The sequence below is a fragment of the Passer montanus genome, unplaced genomic scaffold (genome assembly GCF_014805655.1).
Source record: "Passer montanus isolate IOZ18808 unplaced genomic scaffold, ASM1480565v1 scaffold534, whole genome shotgun sequence".
Classification (NCBI taxonomy): domain Eukaryota; kingdom Metazoa; phylum Chordata; class Aves; order Passeriformes; family Passeridae; genus Passer; species Passer montanus.
The window spans coordinates 376-19,732 of record NW_024370308.1 but is presented as its reverse complement, the minus strand read 5'-3'; the positions used below and the strand labels follow the sequence as shown (position 1 = coordinate 19,732).

Below are 19,357 nucleotides of genomic sequence, written 5' to 3'. Positions count from 1 at the left end.
TCCCCGGCGCTGTCCCCGGCCGTGTCCCCCGTGGTGGCACCGGGGGGGCTCCAGAGGCGCGCGCGGGCGTCCAGCGCCTGCACCAGGCGCGCCGCCAGCTTGATGTCGTGGCGCACGATGGGCCGGTGCTGCGTCAGCCCCGAGACGTTGCGCACGCGCCGCGTCAGGTCGCGGTTCACGCCGGGGCTCAGCTCGCACTCCCGCAGCTGGGGACCCCAAAAATCATCAGAATCACCCCAAAAAAATCCATCAAAATAGCCCCAAAACCAGCCCCGAGACGTTGCGCACGCGCCGCGTCAGGTCGCGGTTCACGCCGGGGCTCAGCTCGCACTCCCGCAGCTGGGGACCCCGAAAACACCCAAAAACCCCATCAAAACAACCCAAAAAACAGCAAAAACATCCCAAAAACCCTTCAAAGTATCCCAAAATCCAGCAAAACCAGCCCAAAACCAGCCCCGAGCCGTTGCGCACGCGCCGCGTCAGGTCGCGGTTCACGCCGGGGCTCAGCTCGCACTCCCGCAGCTGGGGACCCCGAAAACACCCAAAAACCCCATCAAAACAACCCAAAAAACAGCAAAAACATCCCAAAAAACCTTCAAAGTATCCCAAAAACCAGCAAAACCAGCCCAAAACCCAGCCCCGAGACGTTGCGCCCGCGCCGCGTCAGGTCCCGGTTCACGCCCGGGCTCAGCTCTCACTCCCGCAGCTGGGGACCCCAAAACACCCCAAAAAACCATCAAAATAACCCAAAAATCCATCAAAATCCATCAAAATAACCCAAAATCCATCACAATATCCCAAAAACACCAAAACCAGCCCAAAACCAGCCCCGAGACGTTGCGCACGCGCCGCGTCAGGTCCCGGTTCACGCCGGGGCTCAGCTCGCACTCCCGCAGCTGGGGACCCCGAAAACACCAAAAAACCCCATCAAAACAACCCAAAAAACAGCAAAATCAGCCCAAAAAACCATCAAAATAACCCAAAAACCATCAAAATATCCCAAAACCAGCCCAAATCATAGCCCCGAGAAGTTGCGCACGCGCCGCGTCAGGTCCCGGTTCACACCCGGGCTCAGCTCGCACTCCCGCAGCTGGGGACCCAAAAACACCCCAAAAAACCATCAAAATAACCCAAAAATCCATCAAAATCCATCAAAACCAGCCCAAAATCCATCAAAACAACCCAAAAAACACCAAAATAACCCCAAACCCAGCCCCAGACGTTGCGCAGGCGCCGCGTCAGGTCGCGGTTCACGCCCGCGCTCAGCTCGCACTCCCGCAGCTGGGGACCCCAAAAACACCCCAAAAACACCCAAAAAACCATCAAAATCTATCAGAATAACCCAAAAAACCACCAAAATATCCCAAAACCAGCCCAAAACCCAGCCCAGTTCACACCCGGGCTCAGCTCGCACTCCTGCAGCTGGGAACCCCAAAAAACACCAAAATAACCCAAAAAACCCATCAAAATAACCTAAAAACCATCAAAACTACCCAAAAATTCATCAAAATCTATCAAAATCAATCAAATCCATCAGAATCACCGAAAAAACCCATCAAAATTCACCAAAATCCATCAGAATCACCCCAAAACCACCCCAAAACCCAGCCCAGTTCACACCCGGGCTCAGCTCACACTCCCGCAGCTGGCAACCCCAAAAACACCCAAAAAACCATCAAAATAACCCAAAAAACCACCAAAATATCTCAAAACCAGCCCAAAACCCAGCCCAGTTCACACCGAGCTCAGCTCGCACTCCCGCAGCTGGCAACCCCAAAAACACCCAAAAAACCATCAAAATAACCCAAAAAACCACCAAAATATCTCAAAACCAGCCCAAAACCCAGCCCAGTTCACACCGAGCTCAGCTCGCACTCCTGCAGCTGGGAACCCCAAAAAACACCAAAATAACCCCCAAAAAAATCAAAATAACCCAAAAATCGATCAAAATTCATCAAAATCAATCAAATCCATCAGAATCACCGAAAAAACCCATCAAAATCCATCAGAATCACCCCAAAACCCAGCCCAGCTCACACCGGGCTCAGCTCGCACTCCTGCAGCTGGGAACCCCAAAAAACACCAAAATCAGCCCAAAAAAAACATCAAAATCCACCAAAATCACTGAAAAACCCAACAAAATCAGCCAAAATCTGTCAGAATCACCCCAAAACCCAGCCCGGGTCAAAGCAGGGCTCAGCTCACACTCCTAAAGCCAGAAACCAAAAAAACATCAAAATCACCTTGAAACCACCCCAAAATCCATCCAAACCACCCCAAAAACCATCGAAACCACCCCAAATCCCTCCAATCGGCTCGATGTGCCCCAAAACGCACGCGGATGTTCTGCAGGCTCCAGCAGATCTCCTTGATGTTCACGCTGCGGTCGAAGGTCACCCAGCCCCTCCTGAAAAACCTGGGGGGAAAATCTTCTGTGAGCCCAAAATCCCCGAAATTCCACCCGAAATTCCACCCCAGCCCCTCCCGAAAAATCAGAGAGGAAAAATCCCAGTGTGAGCCCCAAAAACCCCCAAATTCCACCCAAAATTCCACCCAAAATAAATCCCCGAAATTCCTGAAAAACCTGAGGAAAAATCCCAGAGAGGAAAAATCCCAGTGTGAGCCCCAAAAACCCCCAAATTCCACCCAAAATTCCACCCCAGCCCCTCCCGAAAAACCAGAGAGGAAAAATCCCAGTGTGAGCCCCAAAAATCCCGAAATTCCACCCAAATTCCACTCAAAATCCACCCCAGCCCCTCCTGAAAAACCTGAGGAAAAATCCCAGAGAGGAAAAATCCCAGTGTGAGCCCCAAAAACCCCAAAATTCCACCCCAGCCCCTCCTGAAAAACCTGAGAGAAAAATCATCTGTGAGGCCCAAAATCCCCAAAATTCCACCCAAATTCCACTCAAAATTCCACCCAAAATTCACCCAGCCCCTCCTGAAAAACCTGGGGGGAAAATCTTCTGTGAGCCCCAAAATCCCCGAAATTCAACCCAAAATTCCATCCAAAATTCACCCAGCCCCTCCTGAAAAACCTGGGGGGAAAATCTTCTGTGAGCCCAAAATCCCCGAAATTCCACCCGAAATTCCACCCCAGCCCCTCCCGAAAAATCAGAGAGGAAAAATCCCAGTGTGAGCCCCAAAAACCCCCAAATTCCACCCAAAATTCCACCCAAAATCCACCCCAGCCCCTCCTGAAAAACCTGAGGAAAAATCCCAGAGAGGAAAAATCCCAGTGTGAGCCCCAAAAATCCCGAAATTCCACCCAAATTCCACTCAAAATCCACCCCAGCCCCTCCTGAAAAACCTGAGAGAAAAATCATCTGTGAGGCCCAAAATCCCCAAAATTCCACCCAAATTCCACTCAAAATTCCACCCAAAATTCACCCAGCCCCTCCTGAAAAACCTGGGGGGAAAATCTTCTGTGAGCCCCAAAATCCCCGAAATTCAACCCAAAATTCCATCCAAAATTCACCCAGCCCCTCCTGAAAAACCTGGGGGGAAATCTCCTGTGAGCCCCAAAATCCTCAAAATTCCACCCAAAATTCCACCCAAAATTCACCCAGACCCTCCTGAAAAACCTGAGAAAAAAATCATCTGTGAGCCCCAAAATCCCCAAAATTCCACCCAAAATTCCACCCAGACCCTCCTGAAAGCCCTGAGGTGACCCCAAACCCCCCAAACCCCCCAAAATTCACCCCAAAAATCCCCAAAATTCCACCCAAAAATCCCCAAAATTCTACCCAGCCCCTCCTGAAGAACCTGAGGGGAGGAACCCAGTGTGAGCCCCAAAAACCCCAAAATTCACCCAAAATTCCACTCAAAATCCACCCCAGCCCCTCCTGAAGAACCTGGGGGGAAGAACCTTCTGTGAGCCCCAAAATCCCCGAAATTCCACCCAAAATTCCACCCCAGCCCCTCCTGAAGAACCTGAGAGAAAAATCTTCTGTGAGCCCCAAAATCCCCGAAATTCCACCCAAAATTCCACCCCAGCCCCTCCTGAAGAACCTGAGAGAAAAATCTTCTGTGAGCCCCAAAATCCCCGAAATTCCACCCAAAATTCCACCCAAAATTCACCCAGACCCTCCTGAAAAACCTGAGAAAAAAATCATCTGTGAGCCCCAAAATCCCCAAAATTCCACCCAAAATTCCACCCAGACCCTCCTGAAAGCCCTGAGGTGACCCCAAACCCCCCAAAAGCCCCAAAATTCACCCCAAAAATCCCCAAAATTCCACCCAAAAATCCCCAAAATTCTACCCAGCCCCTCCTGAAGAACCTGAGGGGAGGAACCTCCTGTGAGCCCCAAAATCCCCAAAATTCCACCCAAAATCCACCCAAAATTCCACCCAAAATTCATCCAGACCCTCCTGAAGAACCTGAGGGGAGGAACCTCCTGTGAGCCCCGAAATCCCCAAAATTCTCCCCAGCCCCTCCTGAAGAACCTGAGGGGAGGACCCTCCTGTGAGCCCCGAAATCCCCAAAATTCTCCCCAGCCCCTCCTGAAGAACCTGAGGGGAGGACCCTCCTGTGAGCCCCGAAATCCCCAAAATTCTCCCCAGCCCCTCCTGAAGAACCTGAGGGGAGGACCCTCCTGTGAGCCCCGAAATCCCCAAAATTCTCCCCAGCCCCTCCTGAAGAACCTGAGGGGAGGACCCTCCTGTGAGCCCCGAAATCCCCAAAATTCTCCCCAGCCCCTCCTGAAGAACCTGAGGGGAGGACCCTCCTGTGAGCCCCGAAATCCCCAAAATTCCACCCAAAATCCACCCAAAATCCCACCCAACCCCCCCCGAACACCCCGAGGTGACCCCAAAAGCCCCAAAATCCCCCGAATTCGCCCCAAAAGGGCCTCACCTCAATTCCACCCAAAAATCCCCAAAATTCTACCCAGCCCCTCCTGAAGAACCTGAGGGGAGGAACCTCCTGTGAGCCCCAAAAACCCCAAAATTCCACCCAAAATCCACCCAAAATCCCACCCAACGCCCCCCCAAACACCCCGAGGTGACCCCAAAAGCCCCAAAATCCCCCGAATTCGCCCCAAAAGGGCCTCACCTCCGCTCGGGCTGCGGCTCCGACAGCGCCACGCGCATGAACCCGGGGTAGCGCTTGCACAGCTGGGGGCACAGCGGCGTTTGGGGGATTTGGGGGATTTGGGGGTTTTCGGGGGGCACAGGGGGGATTTTTGGGGGGATTTGGGGGATTTTGGGGTTTTTAACTGTCCCCAATGTCCCCTCACCGTCCCGGGGCTGCTGTCCCCTCCGTGTCCCCTCGCTGTCCCCGCTGTCGCTGTCCCCGTCCTCGCTGTCCCCGTGTCCCCAATGACCCCAATGTCCCCAGTGTCCCCTCACCATCCTTGTGGGGCTGTCCCCTGCGTGTCCCCTCGCTGTCCCCGCTGTCGCTGTCCCCGTCCTCGCTGTCCCGGCTGCGCTGCCGCGGCCGCGCCTGCAGGGAAAGGGGCGGGGCTTAAGCGACTTAATGAGGGGAGGGGCCACCCAAGGGGTGGGGCTTGTGGGGAGGGGCGGGGCTTCGCAAGGGGAGGGGCTCTTGGGGTGGGGCTAACAGAAAGGGGTGTGGCTTGTTAGAAAGGGGTGTGGCTGAAAGAAAAGGGGTGGGGTTTGTTAGGAAAGGGGTGTGGCTGAAAGAAAAGAGGTGGGGTTTGTCAGAAAGGGGTGTGGCTGAAAGAAAAGGGGTGTGGCTTGTCAGAAAGGGGTGTGTCTTATCATAAAGGGGTGTGGCTAACAGCAAAGGGGTGTGGTCAACAGAAAAGGGGTGTGGTTTGTTAGAAAGGGGTGTGGTTTGTTAAAAAAGGGTGTGGCTAACACAAAATGGGTGTGGTTTGTTAGAAAGGGGCATGGTTTGTTAGAAAGGGGTGTGGCTTAACTGAAAATGGGCATGGTTGGTTATAAAGGGGTGTGGTTTGTTATAAATGGGTGTGGCTTAACATAAAGGGGTGTGGCTTGTTAGAAAGGGGTGTGGCTTAACTGAAAATGGGCATGGTTGGTTATAAAGGGGTGTGGTTTGTTATAAAGGGGTGTGGCTTAACATAAAGGGGTGTGGCTTGTTAGAAAGGGTGTGGTTTGTTAGAGAAGGGTGTGGCTAACAGAAAAGGGGTGGGGTTTGTTTAGAAAGGGGTGTGGCTAACAGAAAAAGGGTGGGGTTTGTTAAAAAGAGGCATGGCTTAACACAAAATGGGTGTGGTTTGTTAGAAAGGGGTGTGGTTTGTTAGAAAGGGGTGTGGTTTGTTAGAAAGGGGTGTGGCTAACAGAAAAGGGGTGTGGCTTCATCAGCATCACAGTGGTCACTGTGGGGGCGGAGCTTTGTGGGGTGTGGCCAGTTGGGGGCGTGTCCACTGACCTTGGCCCCGCCCTCCTTGTCGCCTTCCTCGGCCTTGGGCCCCTTGTCCGGCCCCTCCTCCTCCTCTGGCCCCGCCCCTGCTGCAGGCTCCGCCCCTGGCTCCGCCCCTTCGGCCTGTGGGGAGGGGGGGGGTCAGAGGGGACCCCAAAGAACAAGAAACCCCAAAAGAGACCCCCCAAAAAACCCCCAAGAATTAAAACAACCCTAAAAAACCCCAAGAGACCCAAAAAAAGACCCCAAAGTGACCCTAAAGAATCAAATCAACCTTAAAAAATCCCAGAGGACCCCAAAACCCCCTCAGGGACCCCAAAAAAGACCCCAAAGTGACCCTAAAGAACCTCTGAGAATCAAAACAACCCTAAAAACCCCCCGGGGGACCCCAAAAAAGATCCCAAAGTAACCCTAAAGAACCCCAAGACTCAAAACATCCTTAAAAATCCCCCAGGGAACCCCAAAAAAGACCCCAAAGTGACCCTAAAGAACCCCTGAGAATCAAAAGAACCCCAAAAACCCCCAAGGGACCCCAAAACCTCCTCGGGGACCCCAAAAAAGTCCCCAAAGAACCTCAGAGACTCAAAGCAGCCCTAAAAATCCCCCAGGGAACCCCAAAAAAGACCCCAAAGTGACCCTAAAGAACCCCTGAGAATCAAAAGAACCCCAAAAACCCCCAAGGGACCCCAAAACCTCCTCGGGGACCCCAAAAAAGTCCCCAAAGAACCTCAGAGACTCAAAGCAGCCCTAAAAATCCCCCAGGGAACCCCAAAAAAGACCCCAAAGTGACCCTAAAGAACCCCTGAGAATCAAAAGAACCCCAAAAACCCCCAAGGGACCCCAAAACCTCCTCGGGGACGCCAAAAAAGACCCCAAAGAACCTCAGAGACTCAAAGCAACCCTAAAAATACACCTTAAAGAATCCCTGAGAATCAAAAAAACCTTAAAAATCCCCCAGGGAACCCCAAAAAAACACCCTAAAGAACCCCTGGGAATCAAAAAACCCTAAAAAACCCCAAGGGACCCCAAAACCCCCTGGGGGACCCCAAACCTTGGCGCTGTCGTCGCCCTCGGGGCGCTCGGGGGGGCCCTTCCCGGGGGGCTCTGGGGGTCTCGGCTCCTCTTTCTTGGGGCCTTCGGCCTTGTCCGCCCGCTCCTCCTCCTCCTCCTGCTCCAGGATCCGCAGGTCGTGCTCCGTGCCCCCCTCCATCTTAATCACCGCTGGAAAAACGGGGGGAAACGGCCAAAAACTGGGTTAGAAACGGCCAAAAACGGGGTAAATGTGGCTGAAAATGAGTCAGGAATTCATGAAAATAGGATTAGAAATTGAGGAGAAGAATCCTTCTCCTCTTCCTGTAAATCTTTGTTAGAAATCAGGAAAAACATTAAAATTGAGGGAAAAAAACCCAAAAACTGGGTTAAAATGAGCCAAAAATGGGGTAAACGTGGCTGAAAATGAGTCAGGAATTCCTGAAAACGGGGTTAGGAATTGAGGAGAGGACTCCTTCTCCTCTTCGGGTTAACTGTTGCTTCAAATGAGGAAAAACATTAAAACTGGGGAAAAAACCCAAAACTGGATGAAAAAACCCTCAAAGACTGGCTTAAAAGAACCCAAACCCAGGCAATAACCACTTCAAAATGAGTTAAAAACACCTGAAATTGGAATAAAAACATTTTCAATTGAGTCGGAAACCTCCAAAATGGGTGTCCCCTCATGACCTCCCTCCACACCATTCCCTCACACTTTTCCTCCCTTTGCTCCCCTCAGTTTCTCACCTTCTTTCTCCCCTCACACTTTCCTCTTTTTCTCTCCTCATTTTCCCCTTGTTTCTCCCCTCACACTTTCCCATTTTCTCCCCTCATTTTCCCTTTTTCTCCCCTCATTTTCCTTTTTCTCCCCTCATTTTCCTCTTTTTCTCCCCTACTTTCCCTTTTTCTCCTCTCATTTTCCTCTTTCTCCCCTCACACTTTCCCACCATTTTCTCCCCTCACTTTCCTCTTTTTCCCCTCAGTTTCTCACCTTCTTTCTCCCCTCACACTTTCCTCTTTTTCTCTCCTCATTTTCCCCTTGTTTCTCCCCTCACTTTCCCATTTTCTCCCCTCATTTTCCTTTTTCTCCCCTCATTTTCCTTTTTCTTCCCTCACACTTTCCCTTTTTCTCCCCTCACTTTCCTTTTTCTCCCCTCACTTTCCTCTTTTTCTCCCCTACTTTCCCTTTTTCTCCTCTCATTTTCCTCTTTCTCCCCTCACACTTTCCCACCATTTTCTCCCCTCACTTTCCTCTTTTTCTCCCCTCTTTCTCTCCTTTTTCTCCCCTCATTTTCCCTTTTTTCTCCCCTGCTTTCCCTGCTTTTTCTCCCCTCATTTTCCTCTTTCTCCCCTCACACCTTCCCGCCATTTTCTCCCCTCACACTTTCCCGCCATTTTCTCCTCTCATTTCCCCTTTTTTCTCCCCTACTTTCCCTCCTTTTTCTCCCCTCACCTTCCTCTTTTTCTCTCCTAATTTTCCTTGTTTTTCCCCTCATTTTCCCCTTTTTTCTCTCCTGATTTTCCCCTTGTTTCTCCCCTCATTTTCCTCTTTCTCCCCTCACACTTTCCCCCCATTTTCTCCCCGCATTTTCCCTTTTTTCCCCCCTACTTTCCCTCCTTTTTCTCCCCTCAATTTCCTTTTTCTTCTCACATTTCTTGCCATTTTCTCCCCTCATGTTTTCCTGCCATTTTCTCCCCTCACGCTTTCCCGCCATTTTCTCCCCTCACTTTCCTCTTTCTCCCCTCACATTTCCTTTTTTCTCCCCTACTTTCCCTCCTTTTCTCCCCTCATTTTCCTCTTTCTCCTCTCATTTTCCTTTTTCTTCTCACATTTCTTGCCATTTTCTCCCCTCACGTTTTCCCGCCTTTTTTTCCCTCACATTTTCCCGCCATTTTCTCCCCTCACGCTTTCCCGCCATTTTCTCCCCTCATTTTCCTCTTTCTCCTCTCATTTTCCTTTTTCTTCTCACATTTCTTGCCATTTTCTCCCCTCACGTTTTCCCGCCTTTTTTTCCCTCACATTTTCCCGCCATTTTCTCCCCTCACGCTTTCCCGCCATTTTCTCCCCTCACTTTCCTCTTTCTCCCCTCACATTTCCTTTTTTCTCCCCTACTTTCCCTCCTTCTTCTCCCCTCACTTTCCTTTTTCCCCCCTCATTTTCCTCTTTCTCCCCTCATTTTCCTTTTTCTCCCCACACATTTCTTGCCATTTTCTCCCCTCACGTTTTCCCGCCTTTTCTTCCCCCCACGCTTTCCCGCCATTTTCCCCCCCCACGCTTTCCCGCGATTTTCTCCCCTCATTTTACTCTTTCTCCCCTCACATTTCCTTTCTTCTCCCCTACTTTCCCTCCTTTTCTCCCCTCATTTTCCCTTTCCTTGTGGGGAATTCCCCTCCCTTGTGGGATATTTTCCGGGGCGTTTCCGCTCCTCCAGCACCCCCAAAAGACCCAAAACTCGGCATTTCGGGGTTACCCGCGTCCAGGGTCTTGATGATCTGCGGGGCGCGGTCGATGTCCAGCAGCAGGTTGTCGAACCAGCCGTGCTCCCAGAGGTAGAGGAAGACGCCCAGGCGGTTCCTGAGGGCGGCCTGCGCCTCCTGCTGCCGCCGCCCGGCCTCGTCGGGGTGGTACTTGGAGCGGAACCTGCGGACCGGGGCCAGAACCGCCCGGATCGGGGCTCAGCGCCGGCCCCGCACCCCCCCCGGGCCCGCACGGTCCTGGAGGGGAGCCCCCGAAAACAGAGGGGTCGGGGAGGGGGTTTGGGGGGGAAAAATGGGGAGGGGGGCGCAGAGTTCTTGGGGGATCAATCTGGGGAGGGCCTGAACTTTTTGGGGAGGACTCAAAGTTTTTGGGGGATTAATTTGGGGTTTTTGGGGGGAAAAATGGGGAGAGGGGCGCAGAGTTCTTGGGGGATCAATTTGGGGAGGGCTCGAAGTTTTGGGGGATTAATTTGGGGGATTAATTTGGGGAGGGCACAAAAGTTTTTGGGGGATTCATTTGGGAGAGAGGCCCAAAGTTTTTGGGGGATTAATTTAGGGAGGGCCCAAGGTTTTTGGGGGATTAATTTGGGGAGAGGGGCCTAAACTTTTTGGGGGATAAATTTGAGGAGGGGTCAAAGTTTTTGAGGGATTAATTTGGGGGTTTTGGGAGGAAAAATGGGGAGAGGGGCTCGAAGTTTTTGGGGGATTGATTTGGGGAGAGTGGCTCGAAGTTTTTGGGGGATTAATTTGGGGAGAGTGGCTCGAAGTTTTTGGGGGATTAATTTAGGGAGAGTGGCTCGAAGTTTTTGGGGGATTAATTTATGGGGTCTGGGAAAATTGGGAAGACCCCAAATTTATGGGGTCTGGGGGAGAGCTGAGCCCCCACACAGGGGGTTGAGGTTTTGGGGCTTTTCTGGGGTTTTGAGGCATTTTTGGGGTGTTTTTAGGGGGTTTTTGGGATGTTTTTGGGGGTTTTTTGGGGGATTTTTGTGGTTTTTGAGGTTTTTTGGGGGTGTTTTTGGGTTTTTGGGGTGTTTAGGGTCTTTTGGGGGTGTTTTGGGGTTTTTTTGGGGTGTTCTGCACTGGTTTGAAAGATATTTTGGACAAGGTTTTCAGAGATGGTTTCTGGAATTTTTGGGAAGTTTTTTGGCTCTCGGGAATGTGATTTTTTTGTGATTTCAGGGTTTTTTTTGTCACATTTTTGGTGTGTTTTGGGGTGTTTTGAGGCATTTTCAGGGATGTTTTTAGGGGCTTTTTTGCATTTTTGGGAATGCTTTGAAACATTTTCAGGAATGATTTTTGGGCTATTTTTTGGGGATGTTTTGAGACATTTTGAGGGATGCTTTTAAGGGTGTTTTTTGTACTTTTTTGGGGCGTTTTGAAACATTTTCAGGGATTTTTTTGCACTTTTGGGGTGTTTTAACACATTTTCAGCGATTTTTTTTTGCACTTTTGGGGGTGTTTTAACACATTTTCGGGGCTGTTTTTTGCACTTTTGGGGGTGTTCTGACACACTTTCAGGGATGCTTTTAAGGATGTTTTTTGTACTTTTTTGGGGCATTTTGAAACGTTTTCAGGGATTTTTTTGCACTTTTGGGGTGTTTTAACACATTTTCAGCTATTTTTTTGTGGTTTTGGGGGTGTTTTAACACATTTTCAGAGATTTTTTTTTTGCATTTTTTGGGCGTGTTTTAACACATTTTCAGCTATTTTTTTGTGGTTTTGGGGGTGTTTTAACACATTTTCAGAGATTTTTTTTTTGCATTTTTTGGGCGTGTTTTAACACATTTTCAGCTATTTTTTTGTGGTTTTGGGGGTGTTTTAACACATTTTCAGAGATTTTTTTTTTGCATTTTTTGGGCGTGTTTTAACACATTTTCAGCTATTTTTTTGTGGTTTTGGGGGTGTTTTAACACATTTTCGGGGCTGTTTTTTGCACTTTTGGGGGTGTTCTGACACACTTTCAGGGATGCTTTTAAGGATGTTTTTTGTACTTTTTTGGGGCATTTTGAAACGTTTTCAGGGATTTTTTTGCACTTTTGGGGTGTTTTAACACATTTTCAGCTATTTTTTTGTGGTTTTGGGGGTGTTTTAACACATTTTCGGGGCTGTTTTTTGCACTTTTGGGGGTGTTCTGACAGTTCAAAGAGATTACATTTAGGTAGATGGAAAATCATTATCCAACTGCAGAGTTCTTGGGGGATCAATTTGGGGAGGGCTCGAAGTTTTGGGGGATTAATTTGGGGGATTAATTTGGGGAGGGCACAAAAGTTTTTGGGGGATTCATTTGGGAGAGAGGCCCAAAGTTTTTGGGGGATTAATTTAGGGAGGGCCCAAGGTTTTTGGGGGATTAATTTGGGGAGAGGGGCCTAAACTTTTTGGGGGATAAATTTGAGGAGGGGTCAAAGTTTTTGAGGGATTAATTTGGGGGTTTTGGGAGGAAAAATGGGGAGAGGGGCTCGAAGTTTTTGGGGGATTGATTTGGGGAGAGTGGCTCGAAGTTTTTGGGGGATTAATTTGGGGAGAGTGGCTCGAAGTTTTTGGGGGATTAATTTATGGGGTCTGGGAAAATTGGGAAGACCCCAAATTTATGGGGTCTGGGGGAGAGCTGAGCCCCCACACAGGGGGTTGAGGTTTTGGGGCTTTTCTGGGGTTTTGAGGCATTTTTGGGGTGTTTTTAGGGGTTTTTTGGGATGTTTTTGGGGGTTTTTTGGGGGATTTTTGTGGTTTTTGAGGTTTTTTGGGGGTGTTTTGGTGTTTTTGGGGTGTTTTGGGGGATTTTTGTGGTTTTTGAGGTTTTTTGGGGGTGTTTTTGGGTTTTTGGGGTGTTTAGGGTCTTTTGGGGGTGTTTTGGGGTTTTTTTGGGGTGTTCTGCACTGGTTTGAAAGATATTTTGGACAAGGTTTTCAGAGATGGTTTCTGGAATTTTTGGGAAGTTTTTTGGCTCTCGGGAATGTGATTTTTTTGTGATTTCAGGGTTTTTTTTGTCACATTTTTGGTGTGTTTTGGGGTGTTTTGAGGCATTTTCAGGGATGTTTTTAGGGGCTTTTTTGCATTTTTGGGAATGCTTTGAAACATTTTCAGGAATGATTTTTGGGCTATTTTTTGGGGATGTTTTGAGACATTTTGAGGGATGCTTTTAAGGGTGTTTTTTGTACTTTTTTGGGGCGTTTTGAAACATTTTCAGGGATTTTTTTGCACTTTTGGGGTGTTTTAACACATTTTCAGCGATTTTTTTTTGCACTTTTGGGGGTGTTTTAACACATTTTCGGGGCTGTTTTTTGCACTTTTGGGGGTGTTCTGACACACTTTCAGGGATGCTTTTAAGGATGTTTTTTGTACTTTTTTGGGGCATTTTGAAACGTTTTCAGGGATTTTTTTGCACTTTTGGGGTGTTTTAACACATTTTCAGCTATTTTTTTGTGGTTTTGGGGGTGTTTTAACACATTTTCAGAGATTTTTTTTTTGCATTTTTTGGGCGTGTTTTAACACATTTTCAGCTTTTTTTTTTGCACTTTTTGGGGTGTTTTAACACATTTTCAGCTTTTTTTTTTTGCGCTTTTGGGGCCGTTTTTAAACAAGCACTGCCTGCAGATTCCTGGCTGTTCCCAGGATTTTTTGGGCCGATTTCACACCGGTTTGGGGCCTTTTCCAGCACATTCTGCCCCATTTTTAACGCGATCTGAGGGCATTCCCGGCAGCGTTTTTGGCGGGTTCCGGGGGGATTTTGGGGCGTCCCTGGGAGCAGTTTTGGGGCGTTTCTGGGGGGTCTCGGGGCTCTTTTGAGGGCGCTCCAGGTGTCCCGTGGGGGGGTTTGGGGGGGTCATACCTAAACTCGCCGCGAGCGTCGCCGTCCGCCGGGCCCCGAAAACTGCGGCGCTTTTAAAAACCCCAAATTCCGCCGCGCTTTTTGGGTTTTTTGTTTTGTTTTTTTTTTTTTGGGGGGGGGGTTTTTTTGGGGGGGCATTTTTCAAAACCGACCCCCGCAAAAAAAAAATTATAAAAAAATAAAATAACAAAGGTCCCTGGCTAAGTCCTGCACTGTGACCTCGCCGCATTGTGCGCGGCCCCGCCCTCTCTGCCTGCCCCGCCCGGCGGCTCCGCGGCTCCCGAGGGCGCTGGGGGAGAAGGGAAGCGTTAAAGCTGCACAAATCCACCCAAAACCGCCCCGAAACCCACCCAAAACTGCCCCAAACACGCTGCGGGAGAAGGGAAGTGTTAAAGCTGCACAAATCCACCCAAATCCGCCCCGAAACCCACCCAAAACTGCCCCAAACACGCTGCGGGACAAGGGAAGCGTTAAAGCTGCACAAATCCACCCAAATCCGCCCCGAAACCCACCCAAAACTGCCCCAAAACCAGCCCTGAGAGCGCTGCTGGAAAAGAAAAGCGTTAAATGTGGAGAGAGGCGGAAAATGCAACCCAAAACTGCCACAAATCCACCCCAAAACTGCCAAAAATCCACCCCAAAACTGCCACAAATCCACCCCAAAACTGCCACAAATCCACCCCAAAACTGCCACAAATCCACCCCAAAACTGCCCCAAAGTCCAGCCCAAAACTGCCCCAAACAGAGTGCGGGAGAAGAAAAACGTTAAACGTGGAGAGAGGCGGAAAATGGAACCCAAAACCGCCCCAAAACCGCCACAAATCCACCCCAAAACTGCCCCAAAAACCAGCCCTGAGAGGGCTGGGGTACAACGGAAGTGTTAAACCTGGAGAGAGGCAGAAAATCCACCCCAAATCTGCCCTAAAACTGCACAAAATCCAGCCCAAAACTGCCCCAAATCCACCCAAAACCATCCCTGAGAGTGCTGGGGTGTAACAGAGATGTTAAACCCAAAAATCCACCCCAAATCTGCCACAAATCCACCCAAACTGCCCCAAATCCACCCAAAAACCATCCCTGAGAGTGCTGGGGTATAACAGCCTCCCATTTTTTCCCCTATTTTTCACCACTTTTTCCCCGTTTTTCCACCATTGTTTCCCCATTTTTCCACAAACACTCCCATTTTTTCACCACTATTTCCCCATTTTTCCACCATTTTTCCACCACTTTTCCCCTATTGTTTCCCCATTTTTCTACCATTGTTTCCCCATTTTTCCACCATTTTTTCACCAACACCCCCATTTCTTCAGCCATGTCCTCCAGCCATGTCCTCGTTTTCTCACCATTGTTTCCCCATTTTTCCCCATTTTTTCTCCACTTTTTCCACCATTTTCCACCATTTCTTCACCACTATTTCCCCCTTTTTCCACCATTTTTTGCCATTTTCCCACCGCTTTTTCACCATTTCTCCCCCCTCCCTATTCCCCCCACCCCATTTCGGGGTCGTCACTATCGCGACATTTGGGGTCAGTATTGTGGAGTTTGGGGTCACTATCGCGACATTTGGGGTCGATATCGTGGAGTCTGGGGTCACCATTGCGGGTTTTGGGGTTGATCTCGTGGGGTCTGGTGTCGCTCCGGGGCACTTTGGGGCAATTCCAGCAGTCCCGAGTGTGATTTTTGGGGTGAATTCAGGGGATTTTGGCTCACCTGGCCTGGATGGACAGCAGCTGGTGCTGCAGGAGCTGCTGCTGCACCCCCACACGTTTGGGGCTGTTGGAGTTTTGGGGGGCTTTGGGGTCTCTCGGCAGTCCCTGCGCCGCCGTTTCTGGGGGGGTTGGGGACATTTTGGGGGTTTTTTTGGAATATTTTGGGGATATTTTTGGGATGTTTTTAGGATTTTTTCGATATTTTTGGGATTTTTTTTTTGAGTATTTTTTTGATATTTTTGGGAATTTTTTTAATATTTTTTGAGTATTTTTTTGATATTTTTGAGAATTTTTGGGGTATTTTTTGGAAATTTTTGGGGCATTTTTTGGGTATTTTTTGGGTATGTTTTGGATATTTTTGGGATGGTTGTTGGGTATTTTTTGGGGTTGTTTTTGGGATGTTTTTGGAACATTTTTTGGATATTTTTTGAGTGTTTTTAGGGAATTTTTAGGATATTTTTGGGTTATTTTTTGAATTTTTTTTTATATTTTTGGAAATTTTTTTTATATTTTCGGGATTTTTTGGGGGTATTTGTCAGGTAATTTTTTGAGTATTTTTCCAATATTTTTTGGGATGTTTTTGGGTATTCTTTCGATATTTTTGGGATATTTTCTGGGTATTTTCTGGATATTTTTGGAATATTTCTTGGGTATTTTTGGATATTTTTGGGATATTTTTGGGATGTTTCTTGAGTATTTTTTAGGTATTTTTGGGATATTTTTTGGATACTCTTGGGGTATTTTTGGGGTATTTTTGGATATTTTTGGGATGTTTTTCAGGTATTTTTTTATATTTTTAGGACTTTTTTCCGTATTTTTGGGGTATTTCTTGGGATATTTCTGGGATGCTTTTGGGATATTTTTTGGGTACTTTTGGGCATTTTTTGGGTACTTTTCGGGATGTTTCTGGGGTATTTTTGGGATGGTTTTTTGGGATAGTTTGGGGATATTTCTGAGGCATTTTTGGGGTGAATTTGGTACAATTTTGGGCTCTCTCACCACTCCCTGCGCTGCCGTTTCTGGGACATTTCTGGGATGTTTTTGTGATGTTTTATGGATACTTCCAAGATATTTTGGGGATGTTTTGAGAATATTTTTCGGTTATTTTTGGGATATTTTTGGGGTGAATTCCAGGGATTTCGGGCTCTCTCACCAGTCCCTGCTGGGTATTTTTGGGATATTTTTGGATATTTTCTGGGATATTTTGGGGCATTTTTGGATATTTTTGGGATGTTTTTCAGGTATTTTTTTATATTTTTAGGACTTTTTTCCGTATTTTTGGGGTATTTCTTGGGATATTTCTGGGATGCTTTTGGGATATTTTTTGGGTACTTTTGGGCATTTTTTGGGTACTTTTCGGGATGTTTCTGGGATGTTTCTGGGATATTTTTGGGATAGTTTGGGGATATTTCCGAGGTATTTTTGGGGTGAATTTGGTATAATTTTGGGCTCTCTCACCAGTCCCTGCGCCGCCGTTTCTGGGACGGTTTTTGTGATATTTTTATGATATTTTTGGGATATTTCAGGGCTGTTTTTTTAGGATATTTTCAGGACATTTTTGGGGTGTGTTGGGGATATTTTTGGGGTGAATTCCAGGGATTTCGGGCTCTCTCACCAGTCCCTGCGCAGCCGTTTCTGGGATGGTTTTTGTGATATTTTTATTATATTTTTGGGGTATTTTAGGGCTGTTTTTTAGGATATTTTCAGGATATTTTCAGGGTGTGTTGGGGATATTTTTGGGGTGAATTCCAGGGATTTGGGGCTCTCTCACCAGTCCCTGCGCAGCCGTTTCTGGGCCGGTTTTTGTGATATTTTTGTGATATTTTTACGATATTTTTGGGATATTTTAGGGCTGTTTTTTAGGATATTTCCAGGATATTTTCGGGGCGTGTTTAGGATATTTTTGGGGTGAATTCCAGGGATTTGGGGCTCTCTCACCAGTCCCTGCGCAGCCATTTCTGGGCCGGTTTTTGTGATATTTTTACGATATTTTAGGGCTGTTTTTTAAGATATTTTCAGGATATTTTCAGGGTGTGTTGGGGATATTTTTGGGGTGAATTCCAGGGATTTGGGGCTCTCTCACCAGTCCCTGCGCAGCCGTTTCTGGGCCGGTTTTTGTGATATTTTTGTGATATTTTTACGATATTTTTGGGATATTTTAGGGCTGTTTTTTAGGATATTTCCAGGATATTTTCGGGGCGTGTTTAGGATATTTTTGGGGTGAATTCCAGGGATTTCGGGCTCTCTCACCAGTCCCCGCGCAGCCGTTTCTGGGGCGGTTTTGGGAACATTTCTGTAATATTTTTGAGATATTTTTCGGATATTTTGGGGATATTTTCAGGATATTTTCAGGGTGTATTTGGGATATTTTTGGGGTGAATTCCAGGGATTTGGGGCTCTCTCACCAGTCCCTGCGCAGCCGTTTCTGGGGCGGGCTCAGCTCGTGCCTGGGCGGGGAGAATCGCTCCCGCCGGCTGCGCTCGTAGTCCCGGTAATCGCGGCTGCGGCGCTCGCGGCCCCGCTCCCAGTCCCTGGGGGAAACTGGGAATTAGAGACCCCCCAGTGCCCCAACTGGGACAAACTGGGAGTGAGGGACCCCCCAGTGACCCCCAGCTGGGATAAACTGGGACAAACTGGGACAAACTGGGACAAACTGGGACAAACTGGGACACACTGGGAGCGGGGCAGTGCCGGTAATCGCGGCTGCGGCGCTCGCGGCCCCGCTCCCAGTCCCTGGGGGAAACTGGGAATTAGGGACCCCCCAGTGCCCCAACTGGGAACCACAGCCCCCCCCAGTGACCCTCAGCTGGGACAAACTGGGACAAACTGCGACAAACTGGGACAAACTGGGAGCGGGGCAGTGCCGGTAATCGCGGCTGCGGCGCTCGCGGCCCCGCTCCCAGTCCCTGCGCCAAACTGGGAATTAGGGACCTCCCAGTGACCCCCTCGTGCCCAAACTGGGAGCGAGGGACCCCCCCCAGTGACCCCCAGCTGGGACAAACTGGGACAAACTGGGACAAACTGGGACACACTGGGAGTGAGGAACCCCCCAGTGCCCCCCATCCTTCCCCAGTCCCTCCCAGTTCGTTCCCAGTCAGTCCCAGTCCCTCCCAGTACCCCCACTGTCCCTCCCAGTGCTCCCAGTCCACTCCCAGTCTGTCCCAGTCCATTCCCAGTCCCTCCCAGTGCCCCCATTGTCCCTCCCAGTGCTCCCAGTCCACTCCCAGTCTGTCCCACTCCATTCCCAGTCCCTCATTGGTCACTCCAATCCATTCCCAGTCCATTCCCAGTCCCTCCCAGTCCCTCCCAGTCCCTCACCGGTCACTCCAGTCCTCCCTGCGCCTCTCCTCCCTCTCCCTCGAGCGCTCGTAGTTGCTCCCAGTGCTCCCAGTCCATTCCCAGTCCATTCCCAGTGCCCCTCAATCCCCTGGCACCCCCGTGACGTCACACCTCCCCTCCGTGACGTCACTGGGGACCCCCCCCCCACCGGCCCCTCCCGGACCTGCCCGCGCGGCCCCGGCCCCGCGCGCCGCTGCCCGCTCCGCTTCCGCCGGAAGTGACGCGAAAGGGGGGGGCGGCAACGCCGAAATTGCGCCGCCGGAAAACCGCTGAGGGGAGGGAGGGAGGGAGGGAGGGAGGGAGGAAGGACGGGGTCGGTTCCCGCTGCCCCAAACCCACCCCGGGGTCTCACCCGGGGCTGCTCCGGTGCAGGAGCGGCGGGAGGAGCCGCCGGAGGCCTCCGGAGCCGCTCAGGCCGCGCTCGTCTCTATGACCCCCGGCGGGGCCGCTCCGCCCCGCTCCTCTCTATGGTTGCGCTCTGAGGGAGCGCCCGCGCACTGCGCCTGCGCGGCCGCCGCGCTGCCATTGGCCGCCGGATTCTCCCGCGCGCGCTGGCGGCGGGCTCCGCCCCCCCGGTCCCGCCATCTTCTCCGCGCGCGTCACGTGACGGCGCCATTTTGTCGCGGCG

General features: G+C 49.8%; 1 protein-coding gene across 1 annotated transcript; it reads right to left on the bottom strand.

Annotated features, from left to right (window-relative positions):
- Positions 1-4: 4 nt before the first annotated feature.
- On the bottom strand, positions 5-18,797 carry LOC120509812 (serrate RNA effector molecule homolog; the record flags this gene model as incomplete). The annotated part of the gene is made up of 9 exons (XM_039724919.1): positions 18,709-18,797; positions 17,794-17,921; positions 9,846-10,049; positions 7,397-7,566; positions 6,355-6,468; positions 5,341-5,442; positions 5,053-5,156; positions 2,338-2,416; positions 5-206 (listed from the first exon to the last, which is right to left on the bottom strand). Coding segments are annotated over exons 1-9 (1,192 nt in total), but the record flags the coding sequence as incomplete, so codon positions are not given.
- Between the last annotated feature and the right edge of the window lie 560 nt (positions 18,798-19,357).